General features: G+C 39.4%; 1 protein-coding gene across 5 annotated transcripts in view; it reads left to right on the plus strand.

Moving 5' to 3' along the window:
* Positions 1 to 23,584, plus strand: part of LOC124802738 (acetylcholine receptor subunit alpha-L1-like) — a 188,969-nt gene that overhangs the window by 111,467 nt on the left and 53,918 nt on the right. For 3 of the 5 annotated variants that reach the window (XM_047263718.1, XM_047263719.1, XM_047263720.1), the window contains exons 4-5: positions 1,397 to 1,666; positions 8,399 to 8,508. In XM_047263718.1, the coding sequence (XP_047119674.1) occupies positions 1,397 to 1,666; positions 8,399 to 8,508 (380 nt within the window). The remainder of the gene's footprint in view (positions 1 to 1,396; positions 1,667 to 8,398; positions 8,509 to 23,584) is intronic. The other 2 variants (XM_047263721.1, XM_047263722.1) reach the window with 1 other exon arrangement.

Raw genomic sequence — 23,584 nt, forward strand, 5'->3', positions numbered from 1 at the left:
CTTTTTTTGTCCCCACTTATTTCTTCCACTGTCTTGGCTTAGCCACTTTGTGGTCTGTGTACTTGGAGGATGTATCTTCCGTCTGCTCTTGTATGTCAACCATCTTGCTGTCTTCACGTGCCTGTGAGTCCCTCACTTATGCTTTGGCTTCCTCTTCTGCCACCTCACGACCTAGGCTACTGTTACTTTCCAGTCAAGTGCCAGCCACACTGACCTCTCTCACTCATGAGACTTCATCAGCAACTTGATTTTGTTTGCTGCTTTTATGTGTTATCTGGTAATCATATTGCTCCAGCTTTAATCTAAACATCATTAATCTGGATGATGGGTCTGATATGCCACCTACACATGTGAGGGGTTTATGGTCAGTACATATCAGAAACTTTCTGTCAAATACATATGGCCTAAAGTATCTGGCTAACATCTCCCTCTCAGTAGTACTGTACCCCTTTCTGCTTTATTCAGTGTCCTCAAGACATACGCAATAAGTAGGTCACTTCTGATCTTTCCCTGACTTAAGATGACCCCAACAGAAATCTGGCTAACATCTTTTGGTGGTTTTGAAGTCCTTTTTCAGTGTCTGGGTACTGCAGTATCAGTGGACTGATCAGATTCTCTTTCAAATGCTGAAAAACATTTTCTTGTTCTACAACAAAGGTGTAAGGGAACTTATTTCTTAAATAATTCAAGTAACGCTTTACAATTGTACTGAAGTTACTTATAAAATGCCTATAATATATGACAATACGTAGATAACTCTTCAGTTGCTTTCTTGCTTTAGGCTGTTGATACTCTTTTATCACTTTGACCTTCTGTGGTGTCTGGCCTCAATCCCTTGACTGACAGGATATGACTCAATTGGATCACTTCTTTTTGCAAAAATTCAGATTTTTCCACCTGTAGCTTTAGAATGTGGAGTCTAAGCCTATCAAACAATTCTACAGGGTGTACATAAAGTCCAGCAACACTTTCAATTATTTATTGCACAAGCACCAAACATTGTACATATATCATGGATATGTCATTTTGAAGAGAAACCCTGAAAGTTTTTTTTTCATGTATACTGCCACATTGTAGTTTGGTAATTTGCCTATAGTCTGCACTAGTTGCAAACATGGTGAGTTCAGGTGCAGAGTAAGCTTTCTGTGTCGGCGAAAACAAGTGTGCTACAGCTACTCAATGGACTTGTCGAATCTGGGGTACAAAGCATCCACATAAATGCATTAAATTTGAGCATGATTCCCCGAAGGTAAACGTTTTTTGTGCCTTGTCATGTTGAAAACTGTACGGGCCATTCTTCTTTGTCAAGAGCACTGTCACTGGATATTCCTACTGGGACATGTTGCAGCAATGGCTGATGCCTCAAATGCAATTGGACTCTCTGTTCATCTTTCAGCAGGATGGGGCTCCACCCCATTTTCATCATGAAGTTCGTGGGTACCTGAATATGGAGCTGCTGCATCGAAGGATCGGCCATGCTACAGAAGGGGACAGCTGTTTCATGAAGTGGCCTCCCCGAGCACCAGATCTCGCTCCATGTGACTTTTTTCTGTGGGAACACATTAAAGATCTGGTGGATGTACCGCCTCTACCATGTGACATAGCAGACCTCTGGGAGAGAATACGCGAAGTGACTGCCACACTCGACGATGCCATGCTGGGACGGGTATGGCAAGAATTTGATTACCATATTGACATCTGCCGGGTCACTCATGGTTCGCATATCGATGTTTGGAAAAAAAACTTCAGAGTTTCTCTTAAAAATGCAATATGTATGACATGTGTACATTGTTTAGTTCTTGTGCATTAAATAATTGAAAGTTTTCCCGGACTTTATGTACACCCTGTATTAGCTTCACATTATGTTCCTTTAACGAAGAGCCAAAAATCACCATGTCATCCTAGGAGATAAATAATTTGTCACTTTGTACCCCTGTCAAAATATAATTCATCAATTTCTCAAATGTACTTGGAGCTCTTTTAAGGCCCAAGGACATTTGTTTGTATTTATAATGCTCATATGCCATAATGGAAGCTGTCTTTTACCAACCCTCTTCATCTAATAAGACCTACTAATAGTCTTTTGGTAAGTCAAAGATCAAAAAGTATTTTGCCTTTCCTAGACCACCAAGACTTTCACTTATCCTCAGCAATGGATAAACTGAATTTAGGGAGATTTCATTCAGTTGCATGTAGTCAGCGACTACATCCCATTTTGACTTTCCATTGGCATTTATCATTTTTGGAAGTATTATCAACAGAAATTTTCAATCACTTATGCTTGGTACTATGATGTCATGTTCTAACATTTTTTAAATCTCTTGCTGCAGCATCTCTTTTTGTGCTTGCAGTATCCTGTAGGGTCATGAACAAATCACTCTACCTTCAACCTCCAGTAGTAGTTTGATTTTGCACCTGATGCTATCTGTATATAACTTGTCTCCTGGCAGATGAAAAACATTGCTGTACATGTTGCATAGCTCAATAACTTTTTCTTCCACATCCATACGACTCACACAGATATTCTCTTTTAGCATACTTATTTGAGCTTCCAACTGTGGTTTATCTTTATTAAAGTGACTTACTCTGAACAAGTCCCACTCTGGTCTGTTTCCACTATCAGCAGTGGGAATTCTAATGACACACTCTCACCTGTAGTGTTCAGCACACTCATTACACATTCTCCTGAGTCCACTTTTCCCAATGCCTCAGGTAAATAAATGCCCTTGGTGATCTCCTATTTTGAAATGATAGTCTCTCTTATTCTGTTTGCCTCAGTTTTTAACCTGAATACCTGTTCCTCTCAAGAGCCTATTTTTAGCCTTCTTTCAAATAGCTTGTGTACCTTTAACTTCTTTCTGGCATCCCAGTTTCCTTTTCCTGCTACAGGTTGACAGTTTGGCTCCTGTCACTACTGATCTTCACCATTGTACATACCTTTGCTCCACAACTAATCCTGTTACAAAAGAGCCTTCTCTTTTCTATGCATGCACTGTGCAGAGGTCAGTATCTTGCTCCAATTTTATTAATCTATGTGCCTATCTCTCTGCATCTCAGCCTGTTTTGAAAGAGTCTTATCTTTCTCTTATGAACACTGTGTGGAGCTCTCACTCTTGCTCCATCTTTGTTTTGATCCCTTCCGAATGGATGCACTGGCCCTGGTGGTATAATTAATTACGAAACCATTTTCCTTAAATAAGTCTCTACCCAACAGCCAGTCAAATGGAAGATCTACATCTTTCCTGATTATGTGGAAGCAATGCCTCACTTACATTCTGCTTCTCATCTGCAATCTGAAAGTCTTTGCAACCATATTAACAATTTCCTGACTCCTAATTCCTTCAATGATTTATACCTCCCAACATCCTTTAAGCTGCTTCTTCAACCCAGGCTTATTTGCACCGTCCCCCTCCCCCTCTCCTATCCATGAGAAATCTCATGCCATTCTCCATGCCTTTCTGGCGCTCTAGTTCTATAAAATTTCATTTCTGACTGTTAATATCCTTCCAGGCAAGGTATAAGGCAACTGCTTTCTTACACCCTTACTCGGTTTCTCTGCCTTTCATTTTTCCTCTGAGCTTGCCATTCACACTCTGTACAGTCTCTTGTGTAGTGACCAGTTTGTCTGCATGTAAAACATGTTAAAGACTTAAACCGGGGGCATGGGTCACTGTGCCTGGGTAAGTTATGCTGTGAACGTCTTACTGCACATATTCCTTCTGTTTCCCTGCAATTTCCAAGGAACATGGTGTGACCAATGTTGTCCATCTTCACTGGCACTTTTGTACTCTCTCCTCCATTTCCTGGTACAACCTGCCCTACCATTCTTACTCTTTTTATCAGCATGAAGGTCTCTTGCAATGTGCACTGATTTACCACATGCAAAATATTACATTACTTTCTTTTTGTTTCTTGATGCCACACTGCCACTTTGGGTGCTTATTTTCTTTCTGGCTAAGACTATAGTGCCCTTTCTTCCATCAGAGTGACCTCTATAGCCTCTGCTAATGCTTTTTGTTCACCATGCGCTTGCACTATGGTCTTAATCCTATTGTTGAAAACCCCTTGGATGAACAACACTCTGCTTAACTTCCAGATGAGTGTCAGCCTACCTTCTAACTCTGACTTTCACATGATATCTCTAAAGCTTCCCTAAAGAAGTGCTACATTGCATCCAACTGCAAGCCTCACTATGCTTTGCTTTCCCATGTTCTTGGGAACCCTTGCATGCCTAGTAATCAAGTGTTCTTTTGCTGGCATAGTTTTCTACAACAATAGCATGTACATCTCACAAAGAGCAACTTGAATCTCTTACTAACATGTTCCATGTGCTGAGCCAACTATTTTAGCAGAATGTCATGCTGCTCTGTATTTATGAGTTCAAATGCAATATTTTAGTTGTCAAGGGACTCATTCAGAGTATTCTTAGTGTCATCAAATGATTTCAGTATTAATTTGAGTGCTTCTGACACACTAACAAACTGCCTACTGAGTGTCTCTTGTGCTCCAGTGCCATTGCATGAAACTCTATCCCCATCTTGTGGTGTGGCAGCTAAGGTGTTCCTCTCATCACCTGAAATCTTACTGCTACTGCTGTTGCTGCCTTGTGTCATCATTTACAGAGCTTCCTCTGTGTCCTCGTGCTGCTGCTGGTTCCTGCCTCTGCACATCATCTGTGTTCTTGCACTGCCATCCACCACTGCTGCAGCTCCACCCCCAGCCAGCTTTTGGGATGATTGCCTTGACCCTCAGGCACTGCCCATCTCCACCTGCTCACTCTGGCCTCATCTTCTATTCTCTCCAGGTGCTGCCCTGCCATCCATCTGTCTTGCTCTCTAGGCTCTCTTGCCCTCCTGGCTCTGCCATTGACCTGCATATTTGTTGATGCAAAGATTCTCTAAACTGTGCCATCTTTTTGTTTGATGCTGGGTTGAATAGATTTGATGTTTCAAAGAAGGGTGACCTATCCCAATAATTTGTAGCATATAGTTATTGTTTCTTCAAACAGCAGACAACCCTTGCTAATCTGTGACCAATGCCACACACCTGGTACCATAAAATAAAGTATATGTCACATCCAGCAAGCAGCCTAGGCATCTTCACCAAAATAAATGAAGCAAATACCCAGAACCAAGAACAACTGCCGACTTGAGTAACTTAGAAATACATATACTCGGTGTAGCAAAGCAGCTTAAATCACTTAAGGCAAGGTCTCGGGTCCTGATTTTAGACCAGTCAGGTTCCTCTCGGAGTATGTTCATGCAATAAAGCATATTTAGCAATCATATACAACCAATTGCTCATCGAAAGGTCCATACCTAAAGACTGGAAGGTTGCACAAGCTACACCCATATCCATGAAAGGAAATAGGAGTAATCTGCTGAATTATAGACCTGTATCTCTAACATTGATATGCAGTAGGGTTTTGAAACATATGCTGTATTAACACTATGAGTTCTCTTAAAGAAAACAATCTATTGATAAACAGCCAAAACAGATTCAGAAAATATTATTCTTGTGAAACATTGCTAGTTCTTTATTCTCACAAAGTAATGAGTGCTATTGACAGGGGATGTCAAATTGATTTCATATTTTTGGATTTCCAGAAGGCTTTTGACTCCATAGCTCACAAACGACTTCTAACCAAATTGTGTGCCCATGGTGTACTGTCTCAGTTGTGTGACTGGATTTGTGATTTCTAGTCAGAATGGTCAAAGTTCATAGTAATTGGCAGAACTCACTGAGTAAAAGAGAAGTAATATCTAGCATTCCCCAAGGAAATGTTCCTAATCTACATAAACAATTTAAGAGACAATCTCAGCAGCACTCTTATATTGTTTTTAGATGATGCCTTCATGTACCATCATATAAATTATCAGATGATCGATATAAATTCTAAAACAAGCTAGACAAGACATCTGCATGGTGTGAAAAGTGGCAATTGACTCTAACTAATTAAAAGTGTGAAGTCATCCATAAGAGTACCAAAAGGAATCTGCTAAATTTTGATTACACAATAAATCACACAAATCTAAAGACTATAAATTCAACTAGGGACTACAATTACAAATAACAGAATTTGAAATAATCACATAGATAGTGTTGTTGGTAAAGCAAGCCAAAGACTGTGATTTATTGGCTGAATACTGAGAAAATGCAACAGATCTACGAAAGAGACTGCCTATACTATGCTTGTATGTCCTCTTCTCGAGTATTGCTGTGCAGTGTGGTACCCACATAAGACAGGATCAATGGAGGACATTCACTGAATGGCAGCTTGTTTCATACTGTCACAAAACAGGGGAGAGATCATCATGAATATGATATGTGAGTTGGGGTGGTAGTCATTTATAGAAAGGTGTTTTTCGTTGTGGCCAAATCTCATGAAATTTCAATCATTAACTTTCACCTCAGAGTGTGAAAATATTTTGTTGTTGCCCACGTACATAGGGAGGAATGATCATCATAAAAAGGCAAAAGCAATTAGAGCTCACACAGAAAGATTTAAGTGCTTGTTTTCCCCATACACTGTCCGAGAGTGGAACAGCAGAGAAATGTCTTGAAGATAGTTTAATGAACCCTCTGCCATGCACTTGACAGTGAATTGCAGAATCACCATGTAGATGTAGATATAATGAGGGAGGTCTGATCAGTTAGCTATTTATGATGTTGGCTAACCAGATGTTTTCAGGTATTTTGGTACTTGGTTGGGAACAACAACAACAATCTTTACTGCTTGTCTGAATAAACCGAATGAATGCGAGTATACTACTTCTATCTGTGCTAACTGTGGAGTTCACCTGAATTCTAACTGCTTAACTGACTCATAGGCAGTGTACTTTGCCTCATATTTTCTCATGGGGGCCACACCTTTCTGCCCAGCCATTGCCAGTGGCATCACCTCAAATGAGCTTACTTATGATCATATGTTGTCAGGTTCCACACAACCAGTGCCCTGCCGTGCCCTGTGGTATCCTCATTTGAGTCCACGTGAGTTCCACATTGACAACCAACAGTGCCCCAGGCAACACATTTCCTGTGGTATCTTCTTCGTATTCTCATGCAATGTTGTTTGTCCTGTCTTCTGCTCATTTACCTTTTAGGCACTTCATTGTTCATCTCCAGAACACCCCTATCAATCCCTTTGGTATGTCTGTAGCGATTATTGCCCTTTCTGAAGGTGCTGTTTGTTCCCTGGATTTTTAATTAAAACACTGGATCTTCTTATTTAGGTAGCATGAAGAACAGTTACCAGCAAGCTCTTTGATACTACAATTTTTTATTGTGTTGTTATATTGCAGGTTATGTTCCAGTGGAAAACTCCTCTAACATAGTATTGTGACAGTATATGTCTTAGCTTTCCTGCAAAGATGTTTGTATGCTACAACTTTACAGACCTAGTTGTAGTTTCTACACAGGTTGATCAGTTGCTCATCATTCCTGTTGGTTCTCTTATGAGCTGGGTACTTTCTGACACTACTTTTGAACCTTGTCTCCATCCCACCTGGGCAATGAGGTCCACACTTGTGGATAATTTTATGATGTTTAGTAAATGTATCCAGTTTTTCTTTTCATTCATTCCAGAGATTTCCTAGTTTTCCAAAATCCTTGCCATTTATGTAATAGGTGGGGGCATGGAAGTTAACAATTTTATAAGCTTTGCATAATGTCATCAAGGGTGCTCATACCTATGGGCAAAGCATATTCTTGTGTATGTTAATGGCAGCTCACAGAGCAGTGTAGTTTTCAGTTTTACTGTACTTTTGAACTGCATACTTAAACAATTAGTCTTTTTACAAATATTTGATAGTTACTGTGGAATTCTTATTTCCACAGCCTTGGAATACTAAATTGCAATATTACCACTGTTCTGTCTCCTAATGGTGCTTTTTACAGTCTCATGGTCAGAGTGAGAATGCTTTTAATTCTGTGATATATTATTAGCAGTCATTAAATGTTTACCCCTTTTGTTTAGCGGCTGCATTATTTTAAAAAGCACAATGTCTACTGTTCAAAGTTTTGTCACATTTATTCCTAGAAAATATTTTTTTGCAGGCTGTGTGGTAATTCCAGTTAATTTTATCTTCATGCTGATGTATGAAATTGTGCACATAAAATTCTCAGATTCTTAACACACTAGCTGTGTAATCCAAAATTTAATGCCAACAACAGAAAATTTTTTGAGCTTAATATATATGGATTCAAAGAAAGAATAATTAAGTGTAAAGGTTCTATGAACATTAATGCAGGCATGTTCTTCATACTTTCAATAACTGCATACTAATGACCATGAAAACAACTGTTGGTGCATTCTTGTCAACTAGTGACTAAACATTAATTTTTCAGCAATAATATAACACTATTCTTAAGTTATTATACAGAAATACAACTGTTGCAGATATGGACAGATGAGAAACTGAAGTGGAATAAAACAGAATGGGGTGGACTCCATGAGCTACATTTAGCTGATCATGAAATTTGGCAGCCAGATATTATCCTTTACAACAGGTAAATAGAAATGATAATGAAATAAAAAAAGAACAGTTCACATAGCTTTCCAATAAAAAGTTCATGGAAGAAGAAATTTTGTAATTTCTGCCATATCATAGCTCTCATAACAGCATTAAGCACTCACATATTTATTTTGAAACTATCTGATTTCATCTAGTTTGCAAACATATAAGAAATTATGTGAAATTTTCCTTTAATTTGTTCATTTTTAAGCATTTTCATGCAACTGACATTATTATACACTGAAGTGCCAAAGAGACTGGTATAGGCATGCATATTCAAATACAGAGATACGTAAAGAGGTAGATTATGGCACTGCAGTTGTCAATGCCTATATAATGCAGCAAGTGTCTGGTGCAGTTGTTAGATTGGGTACTGCTGCTACAGTGGCAGGCTATCAATATTTAAGTTAGTTTGAATGTGGTGTTATAGTTGGCACACGAGCAATGGGACACAGCGTCTCTGAGGTAGTGTGAAGTGGGGATTTTCCCATATGACCATTTCATGAGTGTGCTATATCAGGAATTCGGTAAAACATGAAATCTCCAACATTGCTGCAGCTGGGAAAAGATCCTGCAAGAACATGACCAACGACAACTGAGGAGAATTGTTCCACATGCCAGAAGTGCAACTCTTCCGCAAATTGCTGCAGATTTCATTGCTGGACTTTCAACAAGTTTCAGTGTGCTAACCACTCAACGAAACATCATCAATATGGGCTTTTGGAGCCAAAGGCCCACTCGTGTATCCTTGGTGACTGCACAACACAAAGATTTATGCCTTGCCTGGGCCCATCACCACTAAAATTGGACTGTTGATGATTGGAAACATGTTGCCTGGTCAGACGAGTATTGTTTCAAATTGTATCAAGCAGATGGATGTGTACTGATGTGGAGACAACCTTATGAATCCAAGGACCCGTCATGTCAGCAGAGAACTGTTCAAGCTGGTGGTGGCTCTCTAATGGTGTGGGGCATGTGCAGTTGGAGTGATATGGGACCCCTGATACACCTAGATATGACCCTGATGGATGACACGTATGTATGCATCCTGTCTGATCACCTGTATCCATTCATCTCCGTTGTGGATTCCGACAGACTTGGGAAACTCCAGCAGGGCAATACGACAGAGTGGCTCCAGGAGCACTGTTCTGAGTTTAAACACTTCCGCCAGCCACCATACTCCCCAGATAAGAACATTATTAAGCATATCTGGGCTGCGTTGCAGTATGCTGTTCAGAAGAGATCTCCAGCCCCTTATACTCTTACGGATTTATGGATAGCCCTGCAGGATTCATGGTGCCAATTCCCTCCAGGACTACTTCAAACATTAGTCAAGTCCATGTCATGTCTTGTTGCGGCACTTCTGCATGCTCGTAGGAGCCCTTCACAATATTAGGCAAGTGTACCAGTTTCTTTGGCTCTTCATTGTATATGCATCTGTGTACAAGGCACTGTTCCAACTAGGGACACAAGGAAACACAATGCCATAAAAGAAATACAAATTTATCAGGTCACAGAGTGACAACAACAAGAGTACAATGCCAACAGAGTCACAGAGAGACAATAACAAGAATACAGAGCAGATAGTGACACATCTCTGAACTATTAACAACTGAGAGGCCGGATACTCCTGTACAGCCTTATAAATATGTTGTCTCCATCTGGTATCACTAGCTTTGTGCTGCATTTGCATGGGAACCCAGATGACAGTGGTCACTGATGGTGTGGCCCCTGGTCAGCATGCACTATGCTTGCCATAGTGGCCTGACTTGTGTCTAAGGTAGGTGTAGTAGTAGGTGGCAGGTTACTACACTCCTCTTTCCTTGTGGGGAAAGGGCCATGTGTCACTGTTCACAATACTGTTACTGCAGAGACATACGTTGTGTCTTTGGAGGTGTCAGGGGTGGCAGCCAAATGTGTGAGAAGTTCCCCATCCTCCTGGGCATCACATATTGGATGAAAGTGATTGGGACAAGAGCATTCCTGTGGGCTCCTGGGTGACTGGTGGACAGGACCGATGACAGGGGGAAGAAACCATCTGGACTTAAGAGTCCATGATGAGGGGCATCACCCAAGGCTGACAATTGCTGAATGAAGAGAAGGGGCTCTGATGAAGGGGAACTGGCTTCCATTCCTGCTGATGGCGGCAACTGCTCCGTGCAGTGGGTGGAGCACTAGTCACGGGAAGCAAACCCACTGGTGGTGTTGATGGAGCATCGATTACCAGGCAAGGTGGGCATAATGAGGCCTACCCAACCCCAAGAGCAGCAAGGGCCAATGAAGAACAAAGCATTGGGCCCATCACCCAAGGAGGGGGCCCTGCATCCATACAACTGGTTCTAGTGGCATGCCTTGAGTTAATCTGCAGTGCAAAGCATGAAGACAAAATGAGCACACTGGCTTTGGATGGCAGCTGGAATTGAGTGAGGATGTTGTCCAAAATCCATGGCCCAGACAGCCATGCTGGACAGAAATGTTGACAAAATTGGTACCACTGGGGACGTCCTTTTGGGGCAGCAGGAGGTTGAGCAGTATCCGTGGCTGATGGCTGTGCAGGAGCTTGGTGAGACTCGTGGTCCCTACGAATGCCATTATTTATGATCCAAAAAAAGTGAGAGCATCCTGAGTTGAGAAAATCTTCAGCTTATTTGTGCATCGGTGTCTTAAATATTTGGACAAAGCGTTCTGTCTCACCATTTGACTGTGGATGAAGGAAGGCACCAAGATGTGGTGAATGCCATTGTATGTACAAAAGTTCTTGAAAGACTATACCATGAACTGATGACTACTGTCCAAAATCAGGGTGCAAGGCAAGCCTTCTAAAGAGAAAATCTTTGACAGGGCCTTGACAGCTGTTGGAGATGGACAATGAATGACTTAAGGAAAATGAAGAAAAGTATCAGTTGCTAATAACCAGAAGGTGTCTAAAAAGGGACCAGAGAAATCGTGTGGACTCTTTCCCAATGCTATGTAGGGGCCTGGGAATGGCAAAAAAACATTGTGCGGTGCTGCCTGGTGACCTGAACACTTGCGGCAACCCATGACAGAGTGTTACACTTCCCAATCATTGCCCAGCCAAAACACGACAGCATGCCAGGAGTTTTGTGTGAGAGGCCCCCAGTGACTGATACGATTAGCAGATGACTTCCCACTGCAGTCACTGGAACCATGATGCTGGGAGTGAACCCTTCCAGTGACAAGAGAATAATGCTATCCAAGAGGGAGAGGTGATGGTGGAATACGTAATAATTCTGAAGCAAGTTCAACACCCCACCCAGCAGACAGTCTGCCCACCCATGTTGTATCATGTGTGTGACTTGATGGAGAGCCAGATCCTCTGCCACAGCAGGAGCAACATGGGAACTGATTATGGGAAAGCTATCCATGCTGGCTCCATCTGGTGTCATTGACTTCATGCTGTATGAATGTGGCAGTCCGGGTGACAGTGGTTGGTGACAGTGCTGCTCTTGGGAGCTGCCTTGGGTATCTGTGGATGCCCCATTTGAATGTCAGTGCATATTATGCTTGTCACAAGCACTATGCTTGTCATAGTAGCCTGACTTGCATCACAGTAGGTGTAGTAGCCAGCAGGTTACTACAGACACCTGTGCATGATAAGGCAGCCATGTTTACAACATATATTGATGTTAAATAGTTATTCGCAACATTTGGAATAAACGTTAAGTATAAATGCATAATGCAGATGGTAAAGTACATTGCTAGAAAATACACAATATGCATATCCAAAAACAAACAGTACAATGCAAGACAAGACTATATATTATTTATGGTTGTGTCTGTCTGTGACTCTTGTGGTGCACAGCAATCTATCCTGTGCATATTAATTAGAATTTTACCTACAGCTTCTTATAGAGGATGCCACTTTTGTCACATGATCTAGACAGCTGGTGTAAGAGAAAGCACTACCTTTCTCAAATTTAGCATCCTCAGTTTTATTTTCTCCTATCTGTTTATTTTTTCATATCCTTTTACAAACTTCTTAAATGATGGTCATAAAATTACATAGATGATAATGTCTCCAAGCTACTTTGCTTTTCTTTACTATAAACTTATCTCTTTATGTTAAACTTACTTACAATACCTTCTATACTGGATTTGATTTGGACTTTCCATGGAAAGGCCTGCTTGCATCCATTACATTTTCATATACTTGTCTCATCACCACAATGTGATGAATTAAAAACAAGATGATAAAAGATAAAACTACATTTAATTATCGTAACAAAAAATAATGAAATGACAGCACCATTGCTATGGTAAGATCAACCGTAATTAATTTTATCTTGCAGAGTCAATATGGAAAATTAAGCACCAAGCTCCAGTACACTGTGGCATTTACAGTACTACTACATGTATTCTGTAACAATGAAAATAATCAGTTTTAGAAAACATAATGTAGGCTAATTGGATAGATAAAAAAAAATCTACTCACCAAGTGATAGCAGGAGAACACACACATAAAAAGAGGTTTTACTTATGCAGCCTTTTGGAGCCAGTGACTCCTTCTTCTGGCAGAAGGGTTGAAGGAGACGGAATAGGAGTGAAGGGAAAGGACTGGAGACGTTTAGGAAAGGAGCAGGGTTAGGGAAAGTCACACAGAATCCTGAGCCAGGGGAGACTTAGTGAATGGGATGAGATGGAAAGACTTTTCTGAACGCTACCCCTTTTCCTAAACCTGTCCAGTCCTTTTCCTTCATCCCTCTTTCTTCCCCTGCAACTCTTCAGCTAGGAAAAGGAGACACTGACACTGAAAGCTTACATAAGTAAAACCTTTTTTATGTGTGTTTTCTCCTATCATTGTTTGGTGAGTAGATTTTTAATATGTAATCTGTGTATCACCGTGAGACAGAATAGTTGTCCAGCACTTACCCTCTGGAGTCGAAATTATTAGTACTGCCAATATACACATACAAAAGTACACCAAATTATCCTGACTTTCAGAACTAGGTTGGTCATGCATGATTGCATAGTACATATTGATACAGGGAAAGACACTTGTCAACTATACATATGGTACAGGGATAAAATTTAGTTGTATTATTCATAGTTGCTAATCACACAAACTCTTAATATTAATAAGGACAGAAGCTGTTTGTTTACCACTGAATTAATATCAAAGACTACTTACTTTCCAGTAACACATGTGTTTAACTTACTGATGAAGAGCTATAAAAGGTGTAATAGCCATAAGAAAATTTTGCATCAACTTTAAAGTTAAAAATAACACAAAATCTGTGATTTTTGGCAACATAAAGTGAAATCAATGGTTCTCCCACAATGTCATGAAATTTAGCACTTTTCCACATTCCTGTGTAAAAATGTTGTAAATATGAGGGCAACAATTTACTAATATTGATAACTGATAGTTGCTGAATGCTGAAATTGGGTTTTGAGTTTTTTCTCCACTCTGAGTGTCTTTGTTGTTGTGTTGGTGTTGGTGGCGGTGGTCTTCAGTATGAAGGCTGGTTTGATGAAAGTCTTTGAGCAACCCTATCCTGCACCAGCCTCATCATCTCCAAATAACTACTGAAACCTACATTCATTTTCATTTGAATCTGCTTGCTTTAATCATCCATTTGTATCTCTCTCTACAATTTTCACTCTCTCCCCCTCACTTTGCTATCCCTCCTCCCCTTCCCCTCCCCCCTCCCCTCCACACATACATGCTTTCCTCCATTACCAAACAGATGATTCTTTCATGCCTCAGTGTGTGTTCTGTCAATCAATCAATCCCACCTTTTAGTCAAGTTGTGCCACATTTTTTCTACAATTTGATCCTGCACCTTCTAATTAGTTACTCAATCTAGCCACCTAATCTTCAGCAATCTTCTGTAGCACAACATTTCAAAAGCCTCTATTCACTTCTTGCCTGAACTGCATATCATCCACATTTTACTTGTGTACAATACCACATTCCAGACAAATACCTTCAGAAAAGATCTCCTGACACTTAAATTTACCTTAGATGTTAACAATGTCCACTTTCTAAAACAGCATTTCGTGCTATAGACAGTCTACATGTTACATTTTCTTTAATACGATCATTGTCAGTTTTTTTCTGCCAAGATAGCAAACTTTTAGTGTCCAACAACAATAGAAATTCATGGCAGAAGCAGTATATAAAATAAGCGAAAGGCAACCACTCACCTATAGCAGATTGATGTGTGGAGCACAGAAGCACACAACAAAAAACAATATTCACCCCTGTGAATGCTGTTTTCTGCTATGGGTTTCTGTGCTCCATGCATTGATCCACTGTAGTTGAATGGTTGTCTTTCCCTTATTTTATGTAAACTTTTATTGTCTCATTTCCTAATCTAATTCCTTCTGTGTCACTTGATTTAATTCAACTGCAGTGTGTTTTTCTTGTTTTACTTTTGTTGACATTCATCTGACAACCTCTTATGGAGATGCCATTCATTCCCGTCAATCGCTCTTTCAAGACCTTTGTTGTCTCTGACAGTATTACAATTTCTTTGGCAAACATCAATTTTTTTTGTTTTATCTCCTTGAACTTTAATTCCCTCACGAGCCAACGCACAGATGTAACATCAATGGGGATAGCTACAACCCCATCTCGCCCTTTTCAACCACTGTCCCCTTTCATGTCCTCGAATCTTATAATTGCAGTCTGGTTTCTGCCTGCTACTTTCAGAATTTACAAGTATGTGTTCCAGTCAACAGTGTGGAAAGCTTCTCTAAACCTACAGTAGCTATAGACATAGGTTTGACTTTCTTCAGTCTCTCTTCTAAGATAAATTGTAGGGTCAGTGTTGCCTAGTGTGTTCCTTCCTTTCTCTGGAACTCAAACTTACCTTCTGAGAGATCACCTTCTATCATTTCTTCAATTCTTCTGTAAATAATTTGTGTCACTATATAACAAGCATGACTTATGAATTTGATAGTTTGGTAATGTTGATGCCTGTCAGCACCTCTCTTCTTTGGAAATGGGTTTATTATATTCTTCCTGAAATGTGAGGGTATTTTGTCTGTCTCATATATCTTACATACCGTTTTGTCATGGCTGGCTCTCCCAAGGACCTCAGTAATTCTGAGAAAATGTCATCTACTCCAGAGGCATTGTTTCAACTTACGTCTTTCAGTGCTCTGTCAAATTCTTCTTGCAGTATCATATCTTCCACCTCATTTCATCTACTTCATTTTCTTTTTCTATAGTATTGCCTTCAAGTTTTTTCCCCTTATATAGCCATTCTAAATATTCCTTCCACTTTTCAGCTTTTCCTTCTTTGCATAGTACTGTTTTGCCATATGAGCTCCTGATATTCATACAACTTGTTCTCTTTGCTCCACAGTTTTCTTTAATTTTCCTATAGGCAGCATCTGTCTTTTCCCTAGTTATGCATGTTTCTACATCATTGCATTTCTCATTTTGCACTTCCTGTCAATCTCATTTTTAGATGTCTATATTCCTTTTTGCCTCTTGCTGCATTTTTATATTTTCTTCTTTGTCAGTTAGATTCAATATTTCATGTGTTATCCAAGTATTTCTTCTGAGCTTTGTCTTTTTGCCTATTTGATCCTCTACTGTCTTCAATATTTCATATTTCAAAGCTACCCATTCATCTTCTATTGCATTCACTTCCCTAGTTCCATTCAACCATTGTCTAATGCACCTTCTGAAACTCTCAGCTGCTTCTCATTCTTTCAATTTGTCCAGTTATCATCTCCTCAATTTCCTACCTTTTTGCAATGTCTTGATTTTTAATCTGCATTTCAATAGCAATAAATTGCAATCAGAGTCCACATCTACCCCTAGAAACGTTTTGAAATTTAGAATCTGTTTGTCAAAACCTCTGTCTTCACATTATGCCATCAATATAAAAAGTTCAAAATAAGACATGACGTCTTTATTAGGTCAGCAGCTATAATCATGCATAGACACACAAAATTTTTATGTCTTGGTCAGTGTTTGTGTAATATGAAACCATCCATTGTCTGCAGATGTCTTCCATGTATACAACATGCAGACAATGATTTTTAAAGCCAAGTGTTCACAATGAGTAAATTATACTCAGTGCAGAATTCTACTAGGTGACTTCCTCATTCATCCCTTTCCCCCAGACCTTATTGTCCGACTATTTTTCCTTCTGTTGTCCCCCTATAAATTTCCAGTCCCCATCACATTTAAATTTTCATATCCCATAGTGATCTGGATAACTTGTTTTAACTTGTCTTATATTGTTTCAATATTTTCATCATTTTTGGTGCTGATTGGCATATAAACATATACTATTGTGGTGGACATTGGTTTTGTGTTGGTCTTGGCTACAATAATGCATTAACTATGCAGTTCATTGTAGCTCACTAGTGTTCCTGTTTTCTTATTCACATAAGACCTTCTCTTGCATTATCCTTGTTGGATTTTGTATTTATAAACCTGTACTCATCTGACCAGAAGTTGTGTTTTTCCTACCATTGCACTTAATTAAATCCTCCTATATCTAACTTCAGTGTGTCCATTTCCCCTTTTAAATTCTTTAGCCTCCCTACCCAATTAAGAGTTCTAGTATTCCATTTCCATACTGTAGAATATCAGTCTTGGTTTCCCTAATGGCCACAACCTCCTGAGTAGTCCTCGCATGGAGATCTGAACAGGGGACAATTATACCTCTGGAATATTTTACACAGGAGGATGCCATCATCAGTAGCCATGCAGTAGAGTGACATGTCCTTACGAGAAATAATGGCTGCTTACTTTCAGTTATTCAAGCACCATCTTAGCAAGATTATCACAGTGTTAAGTGACAAACTCATTTACCGAAAAATAATAATGCTCCCATACACTGTTGAAACTGTTTCAAAAGAAAGCACTGTGAAAACTTTAAAGTTCTCTTTTGCGACATTATGACACCAGTATGACACTGCTTCACTATACTGTGAAAACAGCAGTCCACAGTCTAAATTTGAACATGGAATACAAACTTCCTTTAGTGCGACACCAGGCATTTGACAAAGACAAACTCCCTTTAGGGCAACACCAGACATTTGACAAAGTGCACATATCTTGTTAATGCTACTCTATCCTGTGCAAGTCTCTTCATTTATCATAACTACTGAAACCTACATCTTGAACATACTTACTGTATTTATCCTGTGGTCTACAATTTTTCACCCCCCCCCCCCTCACACACACACACACACACACACACACACACACACACACACACACACACACACACACACACACACACACTCCCCTCTGGCATCTTATTGACAATTCCTGGATGACTCAGAATGTGTCCTATCAATTGATCCCTTATTTTAGTCACGTTGGACATAAATTTCATTTCTATCCAGCTCATATTGGTTATCTAATTTAATATCTAATTTAGAGTGCATGATGCAGGGTACTTTTCATAGCACCACATATTACGGTTTCTTCCCATTCCAATCAGATATGGAGAGCAGAGACGATGGTTGAGACATGAAATTGACAGCAGTGAGATTTATGGGAAAAATTTAAGTGTATATCAAAAGAATAGGCTAATGGCAAATGGAGGTGGTGTATTTGTCATAGTAGACAAGAAACTCAAATTGAAGCTACATGCAAGATAATTGGGCAAATCTCAGTAGCAGGGGTGGGCATAAAATGGTAACTGGATCCTTCTTTTCCCACCAGACTCATCTTCTGATGTAACTGAAAACCTTAGAGAAAACTCAGTTCACTTGTACATAAGTTCCCCAACTATATTGTAATCATTGGTGGAGACTTTAATCATACAACAATCAGTTGGGACAATCATAGTTACTGGTAAGTGTGACGAAACATCCAGTGAAATATTACTAAATGTCTTCTATGAAAACTACCTAGAACAGGTAATTCAGAATCCCACTCATGATTGAAATGTATTGGGTTTAATGGCAACAAATAGACCTGACCTCTTTGAGAATGTCCAAATCAAAACTGGTGTCAGTGCCTGTGATGTGGTTGGGGCAACAGTGATTACAGAAGTATAAAGGGCAACTGGGACATGTATAAAGATATATACATATATGCTCAGTAGAGTAGATAAAACAGTAGTAGTGTCATATCTGAACAAGAAATTTGAAACATTCAGCACAGGGCAGGAGAATGTAGACAAACTATGGCCCATATTTAAAACAGTAGTTCACCATGCTTTGGATAGATATGTACCTAGTAGAACAGTTCATAATGGGAAGGGCCGCTCCATAATATACAGTCACTGTAAAGAAACTTCTAAAGAGATAGAAACTAATGCATAATAGGTATAAACAAAGCATAGGACTATAGATAGAGATATACTGAATTAAATGTGTTTGGCTGTGAGCAATGCGAGAAGCCTTCAATGACTACTATTTCAGAATGTTGTCAAATGATCTTTCACAAAACCCAAAGAAAATCTGCTCATATGTAAAGGCTGTTAGTGGCACCAGAGTTAGTGTTCAGTCCCAAGCGAATGAGACAGGAAGTGAAACTGAGAGTATCAAAGCAAATGCTGAAATGTTTAACTCCATTTACAGATGTTCCTTTACAAAGAAAACCCCAGGAGAAATGCCCCAGTTTAATCCTCATGCCACTGAAAAGGTGAGTGAAATAGATGTTAGTGTCAGTCGTGTTGAGGAACAGCTGAAAACAATTAAACTAGGTTCCATGGCCCAATAAAATCCCTATCAGGTTCTATACTGAATTTGCAATTGAGTTAACCCCTCTGTTGACTGAAATCTATCACAGATCTCTTGAACAAAAAAACTGTTCCCAGTAGTTGGAGAGAAGTGCACATCACACCCATAATGAAAGGGGTAGCAGAAGTGATCCAAGAAACTACAATCTAGTATCCTTGCCTTTTATGTGTTATAGAATCTTATAACATATTCTAAGCTAAAATATACTGAGGTATCTCAAATAGAATTACCTCCTCCATGCCAACCAGTATGGATTCTGAAAACATCTGTCATGTGAAATCCAATTCACTCTTATCTCTCATGACACAATGAAAGCTTTGGATCAAGGCAGTCGGGTAGATCACTAATTCTTTATTTCTGAATGGCATTTAATTCACTACCACATCTATGTTTATTGTCAAAAGTATGGACATAAGGTGTATCAAGTGAAATTTGTGACTAGACTGAGAATTTTTTGGTAGGGAGGATGCAGCAGGTTATCTTGGATGGAGAGTCATCGTCACATGTAGAATAACTTTGGGTGCACCACAGGGAAATTTGTTGGGACCCTTGCTCTACATATTGTATATTAAATGACCTTGTGATCATATTAATAGTAAACTCTGACTTTTCGCAGATGATACGGCTATTTACAATTTAGTACAGTCTGCAAAATATTCAGTCAGATTTTGATAAGATACTAAAATGGTGCACAGATTCTTAACTTGCTTTAAATGTCCAAAAATTTAAAATTGTGCACATCACAAAATGAAAAGACATACTGTCCTGTGACTATAATATCAATGCACTGCAACTGGAATCAGTTCAAAATGGTTCAAATGGCTCTGAGCACTACGGGACTCAACTGCTGTGGTCATCAGTCCCCTAGAACTTAGAACTACTTAAACCTAACTAACCTAAGGACATCACACACATCCATGCCCGAGACAGGATTCGAACCTGCGACCGAAGCAGTCGCACGGTTCCGGACTGCGCGCCTAGAACCGCGAGACCACCGCGGCCGGCCTGGAATCAGTAAAGTCATACAAATATGTGGGTGCAACACTTTCTAGGGACACAAAATGGAACGGTCACATACCTGAAATCATTTAAATTGAACAAAGCTTCAGGGCCTGATGGAATCCCTATCAGATTCTATTCTGAATTTACTGAATTTGCAGCTGAGTTAGCCCCTCTTCTAACTGTAATCTACTGTAGATCCCTTGAACAGAAAAGCATGTCCAGTAGTTGGAAGAAAACACAGGTCAAACCCTCTTTACAAGAAGGGTAGTATAAGTGATCGACAAAACTACCTCCCACTATCCTTGACATCAATTTATTGTAGAGTCTTAGCACATATTCTGAGCTCAAACATAATGAGGTATCTCAAACAGAATGACCTCCTCTGTATCAACCAACATGAATTCTGGAAACATCAATCATACAAAACCCAACTTACATTTTTCTCACTTGACGTAACGAAAGCTTTGGATCAAGGCAGTTGAGTAGATCAGTAATTATTAATTTCTGAAAAGTGTTCGACTCACTACCACACCTATGTTTATTGTCAAAAGTGTGGCCATAAGGTGTATCAAGTGAAATTTGTGACTGGACTGAGAATTTTTTGATTGGGAGGATGCAGCAGGTTATCTTGGATGGAGAGTCATTGTTAGATGTAGAAGTAACCATAGGTGTGCCACAGGAATTTTGTTGGGGCCCTTGCTGTGCATGCTGTATTTAATGACCTTGCAGACAACACTAATATTAACCTCAGATCTTTTTTCAGATGATGGAGTTATCTTTAATCAAATACTGTGAAAGCAGCCATATAAATGTTCAGACAGATCCTGATAAGATTTCAAAGTGGAGCAAAGGTCTGCAACTTTCTACAGATGTTCATAAATTTAAACTTGTGCACTTCACAAAATTAAAAAACAAACATAGTGTCTTATGACTGTAATATCGATGAGTCACAGCTGGAATCGGCCAACTCATACAAATACCTGGTGTAACTTTTGGACCCATTCTAAAATATTGCTCAAGTGTATGGGACCAATAGCTGATATTGAACATATGCAGAGAAGGGCAGCATGAATGGTCACTAATAGGAAACTGTCACAGAGCTGCTGAAGAAATTGAACTGGCAGACTTTTGAAGACAGGCATAAACTACCCTGAGCCTGCTTACAAAGTTTCAACAACCAGCTTTAATTGATGACTCTAGGAATATACTGCAACCCCCTACATATCATTTGCATAGGGATTGTTAGGATGAGATTAGATTAATTACAGCACACACACAATTATTCTTCCCTCACTCCATATGTGAATGGAACAGCAAGAAACCCTAAAAACTGGTACAGTGGGATATATCATCTGCCATGCAATTCACACTGGTTTGCAGAATGTAGATGTATATATAGCTATAGCTGTAGATGATTCTTTAAAAGCCTCTGGGCACACTTGAATTAGGTGAATCTTGTCTTTGCAGTCTCTCTGGAGGCATTATATATAGGGTTGTAGTATTATTCTAGCTTCCATTATTCTAGCTTCCTCACTTAATACTATTTATCAAAATTCAGTAAGTGGATTTTCACTGGATGGTTGGCGTCTTATCATCACGTGTGTGCCTGTTCTGTCTCTACCATGGGTCAGTCAAACCTGTGAGCGTTTATCCTGCCATCCTTTGCATACTTTTAAATATCCCATGTACGTCCAGTTTGGCATGAATATCACTGATGTGAGCAATATTCTAGGACTGGTCATATGAGTGTTTTGTTAGTAATCTCCTTTACGGACAGACTGCATTTTCCCAGTGTCCTACCTATTGATCTATGTTTTCACCCCGCATTATCCACAACTAAATATATCTGATCTTTCAATTTCACATCCCTAGAAGTGGTACACGTAGGTATTTGTATGAGTTGACAAGTTCAAATTGTTATTCATTGATCCTGTAGTCACAGTCATTTTTAATATAGCTTGAGAAGATTGCTACTCACCAAACAGAGGAGGCACAGGATGGCAGACAGACACATTTAATTATTTCACCCTCAGTTTTCCTTTATTTGACACTAGATTTTTGTGTTTTATGAAGTCACAGTTTTACATTTCCGAAATTTTGAAGCAAATTGCCAGTCTTTGCATCATTTTGAAACCTTATTAAGTTCTCACTGAAAATATGTGCAATTTCTCTGCCAGATCATTAATATACAAAATGAATAGGAAAAGCCCCAACACACTTCCCTGGGGCACACCTAAGCTACTTCTAAATCTGTGAGAGACTCTCCATTCAAGACAGTATACTGCGTCCTCCCTGCCAAGGAATCCTCAATCTAGTCATATCATTGTACTTTCATTTATAGGTATTGGTACAGTACCAAATAAACTGGGCATCCAGATTTAGGTTTTCCTTGATTTCCCTGCATCGCTCCAGGCAAGTGCTGCGATGGTTGCTTTGAAAGAGCACAGCTGATTCCCTTCCCCATCCTTGACACAATCAGAGCTTGTGCACCATCTCTGATGACCTCGATGTCAATGGGACGTTAAACCCAATCTTCCTCCCTATCTTTAATAAAGAAACACTGAATATATTCTAAGATTCTACAACAGATGAATGTCAGTGATAATGAATGGTTTATGGGCCACTTGTGCTAGCCATCTTATAGTGGGCTGTGATGTGTGGGTTTCTCCCAACTGCGGAGCTCAGTTTTTTGTCCTATGGATTTTTAGTACATTATGGTTAAAATAGAGGCTAACTCAGTTGCAAGTTCTATAGAATCTGCCAGGCATTGGAGCTTTATTCAGTTTTAATAATTCTGACTGCTTCTCAATGCCACTGCCACTAATATTCATCTCATTAATGTAGGAATGAAATCATGAACACCTTAAGTGTCTGTTTAATTTATTGTACAGCATGTGACTGGTTTCAGTCAAAGAGCATTATCCAATGCAGATTTTTTTAATAGCAAGAGTTAAATATGTATATTGAAAAAATATAAAGTCAAAAACATAATATTTACAAATGCTATGAAAAGGATACATTGCTACTCATCACATAGAGGAGGCATTGGGTCACAGACAGAGAGAATGAAAAAGAATGTTAGAAATATTTTATCTCTTACACAAAGTCCTTCTTCAGAAGCATTAAACACACATATTCACACAAGCATAACTCACATACACATGGCCACTGTCTTTGCCCACTAAGGTTCAACTTTAGCATTCTTTTTCATTGTGCCTCTCTGTGACTCAATGCCTTATCTGTGTGCTGTAGTGTTTAGGTGTTTAGTCATGTAGAGGTAAATTCATGGAGTTTCCATTGCTGGAGATCTATATCATCTGCAAAAATTCTTAAGCTACAATTTATATTGTCTGCCACATCATTAATATACAACACACACAGCA

The sequence above is a fragment of the Schistocerca piceifrons genome, chromosome 6, assembly GCF_021461385.2.
Source record: "Schistocerca piceifrons isolate TAMUIC-IGC-003096 chromosome 6, iqSchPice1.1, whole genome shotgun sequence".
Classification (NCBI taxonomy): Eukaryota; Metazoa; Arthropoda; class Insecta; order Orthoptera; family Acrididae; genus Schistocerca; species Schistocerca piceifrons.